Source organism: Protobothrops mucrosquamatus, unplaced genomic scaffold (assembly GCF_001527695.2).
Source record: "Protobothrops mucrosquamatus isolate PMUCROS unplaced genomic scaffold, P.Mucros_1.0 scaffold6256, whole genome shotgun sequence".
NCBI lineage: Eukaryota > Metazoa > Chordata > Lepidosauria > Squamata > Viperidae > Protobothrops > Protobothrops mucrosquamatus.
In genome coordinates this window covers 13,739-20,060 of record NW_015392087.1, presented here as the reverse complement: position 1 = coordinate 20,060, position 6,322 = coordinate 13,739, and the positions used below count along the sequence as shown (strand labels likewise).

General features: G+C 45.3%; 1 protein-coding gene across 1 annotated transcript in view; it reads right to left on the bottom strand.

Annotated features, from left to right (window-relative positions):
* Nucleotides 1–4,733: 4,733 nt before the first annotated feature.
* The window catches only part of LOC114923667 (disintegrin and metalloproteinase domain-containing protein 32-like), a gene marked incomplete at its 5' end in the record, with an annotated part of 15,321 nt that continues 13,732 nt past the window's right edge, over nt 4,734–6,322 (bottom strand). The window contains 2 exons of the mRNA XM_029286944.1: nt 4,734–4,753; nt 5,128–5,172. Coding sequence (XP_029142777.1) covers nt 4,734–4,753; nt 5,128–5,172 — 65 coding nt within the window. The remainder of the gene's footprint in view (nt 4,754–5,127; nt 5,173–6,322) is intronic.

Genomic DNA, 6,322 nt, shown 5'->3' with positions numbered 1-6,322 from the left:
AAGAAGAAGAAGAAGAAGAAGAAGAAGAAGAAGAAGAAGAAGAAGAAGAAGAAGAAGAAGAAGAAGAAGAAGAAGAAGAAGAAGAAGAAGAAGAAGAAGAAGAAGAAGAAGAAGAAGAAGAAGAAGAAATAGAAGTAATAGTTTATGTTTCAGCATAAACTAAAAGGGAGAGAGAAAGAGTCACTCCTTCTTGTTTTGAACTACCCCTTATCAGCTATTTCAAGATACATAAGCCAATGACAGCTGTATTAATATTTTATCCTCTTCCTCTTAAAATGAGATTTTTTTTTCAACCAGGGCCAGGAAAATTTACTTCTGAAAACAAATTCATTTCTTCTGCAGAACAGAATTGGGGGTCATTTCCTTCTTCCTTGTGTAGACAAGCCTTGAAATCTCTTAAACCATTTACGTGGTTCCTTAAGCATTCATGCAAACATACACATTAGCTACAAAGCAGGCAGTACTTCCCAATTATTTCCTTTACTCACTGTTGCTTCAGATAAATTGAAAAGGATTCCCCTTCTATGTTCATATCAAATGACATCCTCTCCTGAAACAGCCAAAGGGTTTGTTATGTTATTGCTGTTGTTTTATTCATATTGCAAAAATCCAAGCAGCACAAACCATTCAGGTCTATAAAGAATGTACAGCTGAAAGTAAATTTTACCGCTGGCTGGAAATGATTTTCAGCTGAATGCAGACCATCCCATCACAGGCTTTTGCTGTGATGCAAAAGGTTTTATCAAGAAGAATAGAGCTGCTTCTTCACTTTATCAAAGAGAACAAACCTGCCCATCACTAACAAGACTGCCCTTCTCATATCAAAGACCATTTTGAAGAGGATAGACTACTTACAACAGACTGGGGTTGTTTGCAGAGGTAACGATGTATTGTGAATACTGTACATCCTACTGTTCACTCTGTATTATTTTTGTATCATTTTGATATGGTCGGAGAACTAGTCAATATATATTGTCATTACTGTTACTGAGTACTGTGCTCTGAACACACAATAGCTTCGAGTCATCTTCAAAAAGAGGCCCGCAAAAAGCCAATTACATTAGTCACGTAAACTTTTTATGAAGGCAGTTGTGAGAGGATGGCCTAGATCTGGGATGTCCAGCCTCAGCAATTTGAAGACTTGTGGACTGCGACTCCCAGTATTCCTCAGTCCACTATTTCCGAGGCTTGCAAGGTTGGACACTCCTGGTTAGGTTAAAAGGTGAGTTTAGCAACACTGACAACAGACTAGGCAAAAACCAAGAAATACCTTATTTCCAGTGGCGTGAGCTGGGTTCCTCTGAGGAACAATCACCTGCAGAAATGACCGCTGAGACCCTAGGCAGGAGAAAGACTCTCATAATCATGTACAGGTAGTTCTTGACTTACGGCTACAATTGAGCCCAAAATTTCCATTGCTAATCATGCAAAATTTGGCTACAATTGAGCCCAAAATTTCCACTGCTAATCAAGCAAAATTTCCATAGCTAATCAATGCAGGTCTGACCAGCGGTTAGTGGATGGGCTCAGTTACAGTGGGGATAAGCGGACGGGCTCAGTTACAGAGGCGATGGGGACATTGATCCTCTATCTTGGGGATAGATTATCAAGGAGAAACATCTGTCTATGCGGTCCTAGGAGTCAACGTTGACTTGATGGCACATAATCCCTTACATCAGTGGTTCTCAACCTGTGGGTCGGGACCCCATTTGGGGTCGATTGACCATTTCATGGGGGTCGCCAAGCAAGGCTGTCCGCCATTTTTTTTGTCCGCCATTTTTTCCCCTTTTCCGGCGGGTGCCTTACCTCCCTTGGGCTGGGCCAGCTGGTGGTCGGCCTGCTCCATCTCTGCCGCTTGCCAGATATGCCTCGGCTGGCGCAGGGGGCAGAACCACGCATGCGTGGCGCTCCCGGGCAGGGAAAGTCCTCGACTTACGACCGGTTGGGTAGTCCTCGACTTACGACCGGTTGGGGTCGCGGCATTAAAAAGGTTGAGAACCACTGCCTTACATCAATGTTCAACCTACATAACATTGCCAAGAGCATTGTTATTATACAACACTCGTTTTTGGAGTTTCTTTGCCATGGGTTAAATTCCATTTCTTTATATGTTAATTGCACTGTGGACACTTTGCATTTGCCGCCACCACCACCGAGTCACATGATTGGCAGGGGGAGAAGCAAACCAATAATATATGGAGGAAGAGGAGGAGGAAGAGGAGGAGGGTGGTGTTTTTTATCCTATCTGTTCAAACTTGCTGGAAGCCTCACCTCAAGGGTGGCATGACTGTCCCCATAAAACAAGGGTAGGCAACCTTGGCTCTTTTATGACTTGTGGACTTCAACTCCCAGAATTCCTGAGCCAGCCAAGCTGGCTCAGGAATTCTGGGAGTTGAAGTCCACAAGTCATAAAAGAGCCAAGGTTGCCTACCCCTGCGAAGAAGATGATGACCCCCCCACCACAATAAGCCCTGGTTGTTACTAGGGTCCCAAAGGAGCCCATCAGCCCGCCGAGCCCTGCCACTGGGGAGGCCAAGCTCCGCCATCCCGGGGCCCGCAGCGGACTCACCCTGCGGGGCCACGAAGGAGACGGCGAGCAGGGCCAAGGGCAGCGCTAGCAGGGCCATCGCGGGCGGCCGGACAGGCGGCGCGCCGGCGGCCACAGGCGACCGCTAACGGGCGCGGAGGAATGAGAACGGCGCGGCGCTTCCACGCGCCCGAACTCCGCGGTAGCCGCCGGACGCTTCTGTCCGCGCCTGGACATTCGACGGCCGGCGCGTTCTTGCTGCTCCGCGTGGGAAGAGGCATCCGGTAAGGGAAGGCGCGCTCGGGATCCAGAAATGATGATGATGATGGTGATAGTAGTAGTAGTAGTAGTAACAACAACAACAATAACAATAACAATAATAATAATAATAATAATAGCAGGGGGTTGGACTAGATGACCTCCAAGGTCCCTTCCAACTTTATCATCATCATTATCATTAATAATAATAATAATAATAATAATAATAATAATAATAATAATAATAATAATAATAATAATAATAATAATAATAATAAGTTGGAAGGGACCTTGGAGGTCATCTAGTCCAACCCCCTGCTCAGGCAGGAACCCTACACCATTTCAAACAATTGACTGTCCAGTCTCTTCTTAAAAACTTCCAGTGTTGGAGCATTCACCGCTTCTGGAGGCAGGTTGTTCCACTGGTTAATTGTTCTAACTGTCAGGAAGTTTCTCCTTAGTTCTAGGTTGCTTCTCTCCTTGATGAGTTTCCATCCGTTGCTTCTTGCCCTGCCTTCAGGGGCTTTGGAGAACAGCTTGACTCCCTCTTCTTTGGGGCAGCCCTTGAGAGATTGGAACACTGCTATCATGTCCCCCCTCGTCCTTCTCTTCATTAGACTAGACATCCCCAATTCCAGCAGCCGTTCCTTGTATGTTTTAGCCTCCAGTCCCCTGATCATCTTTGTTGCTCTTCTCTGCACTCTTTCTAGAGTCTCAACATCTTTCTTACATCGTGGCGACCAAAACTGGATGCAGGATTCCAAGTGTGGCCTTACCAAGGCCTTGTAAAGTGGTATTAATACTTCACGTGATCTTGATTCTATCCCTGTTAGTGCAGCCTAGCACTGTGTTGGCCTTTTTGGCACCTGCAGCACTGATGATGATGATGATGATGATGATGATGATGATGATGATGATGATGATGATGGAGACTTCTTCGCTCTGCCCTGGGGCCTAGAGCCCAGGAGGATCGCTCCACATGCACCAGAGTGGCTTTCATTGTGGAATGAGCACCTTGGGCAGATAGAAAACCAATGGTGGGATCCCAGCACCCAGATGCCACTGACCCTCTGTGAACGTGTCAGACTACATACCCCATCATTCCCAAACCCTGAGGGAAGCGCTATTGCTCCAGACCTGGTGAACTAGGAGCTTTGGAGTCCTGCTCAAGCTGCTTAAAGGCAAGGGAGCCACTGGGGGTTATGTTGCATTGCGCAATGCCAAAGGTCTGGGTTGTCTTTTTTTCTTGCAAACAGAAATCTCTTTTTAAACTTTGCAGCACTCCTGCACCGGCCCCGGGTCTCGCAGGACTAAGCCTTAGAGCCGTGAGGATCCAATTCGTTCATCTGCAGTATCTCCACTGTCAGAGGAGCAAGATGAGAAGAGAAACAAAATGGGGGTATTTTTACTTGCTAGGCTGAAAATGTTTTTGGAAGCCCATTTTGCCTACTTTTGAATTATTGCACAGAAATTCAGGCCCCTTGATCACGTGACCATGGGGATGCTTCCACTGTTAGAAGTGTTGAAAAGAGGCATAAGCCACTTTTTTCAGTGCCGTTGTACTTTTGAACGGTCACTAAATGAAGTGTTGTAAGTCAAGGGCTACTTGTATTTTCAGGCCCTTTACTGATGCAAAAAGAGGATTGTGAGGCACACAGGATACTTACTTGGAGATAGCAAAAGGACAACTCTAACTGCAAAAAAAACCCACATGCAATAGGCTTGCAGACTCTTGGCACTGTGGCCTGTTAAGAGTTGATTAAAAAGTTGAGCCCCAAAATAATTGAGGTGTGTGTGTGAGACCCACATCCATACTAAAGTGGAACCTAGAAAGTCAATCCATTCGTGCTTTAAACAGTGATTTATTAGATGGCATGTGTACATCAATGTGCAGTGATCTTGCTTTCTCTTTTCTTCCATGGAAAGCAGCGGTGTAATTTTCCTCCGTTCACATCAGGTCCGGTTTAGCTGAAATTTAAAGGAAGAGATAAGTCTTAGTTAAAGAACATTGCGAGAATTACCCATCCAACAACTGTTTGCTTTGTTGTTTTGAAAATAAGGAGAAGGGAAGAAAACACACAACCCTTTCTCAGGCTGATAAATAAAAGCTCCCCCCCCCCCCTTAGATACCAATTCTATCAGACGGGACAGAGAAGGTCCAGGAACATTTTGCCATCCAAGCATCTGGATTTGGCAGCCCTTCATTTCTGTCTATTTAGAATTAAAATGGAACAGGCTTTGCCTAGAGCAGCTGCTGCTCTTACGAAATAAACTCACCTTTTCCAAAAGCAAAATGTGCTTCTAGATTGCAGGTTGCCCAGATCAGCTTTCTAGAGGCTTACCTTGTTTTTTCCGATGTGCTACTCTCTTCTGATCTAGAATAAGACCTAGAAAGCAACAGTAGTTAAGATGATTTAAGAGAGTTTTACACCATTGGTGTAGTTCAGGGGTGGGCAACCTTGGCTCTTTTATGACTCGTGGACTTCAACGCCCAGAATTCCTGAGCCAGCATGAGGGAAACTTTGGCCCCTTCATGACTCGTGGACTTCAACTCCCAGAATTCCTGAGCCAGCATGGCTCAGCTTGGAAACCTCTCCCTTTCCCCTCAGCATGGCTGGCTCAGGAATTCTGGGAATTGAAGTCCACGAGTCATAAAGGGGGCCATAATTCCCCCACGCTGGCTCAGGAATTCTGGGAGTTGATGTCCACAAGTCGTAAAAGAGCCAAGGTTAGGTAACACCTCTGGCCTAGGCCTAGGCCGCTTTATGACTCGTGGACTTCAACTCCCAGAATTCCTGAGCCAGCATGGCTCAGCTTGGAAACCTCTCCCTTTCCCCTTAGCACAGCTGGCTCAGGAATTCTGGGAGTTGAAGTCCACGAGTCATAAAAGAGCCAAGGTTGCCTACCCCTGCACTATACCAATCTGGTAGTAAATACTAAAAGCTCTACATTAGATTGGGCCACATAGAATGCAGGGAAGGGAGCAGAAGGGCATCTGTGGATGAAAAAAACTGTTAAGTTCAGTTCTGGGGCTAAAAATCCATTCCTGGGCTGAATATATCCTCAGAAACATTATTCTGTAATTCTAAACATCAGTCTGGCTGCTCAGATGCCATTTCTGGTTATTCTACTTCATCAGTCTTTGGGATTTAGCCCAAGTCGGTAGAAATATTGGCCCCCCAAAAATCTGATAATTAAAAACACACGTATGCCAGATTTGTTACGCAGTTCCATTCAGCTAAAGAAAGAGCAGGACATGATTTCAATGCCCCTGAAGCTTCTTTTGCATTTTTAACCTATTATACAACCTAAAATGCAATGTGTAATTTTCTTAATGTCGCAATGTAGATTTAGAAGAAAAGAAATACTTGTAAAAGTAATATATAAATTGCACGATATTGGGGAAAACTGCGCCAAGCATAGCCACCCTTTTTATGTGCATTGTGGCTGCCATCTTAACTCTTTTGACCCTCCTAGCAGATGCCTCTGCCACCGGTACGTTACTTGGTTGCAAACCTCCCTTCTCCGCTTTGAGAA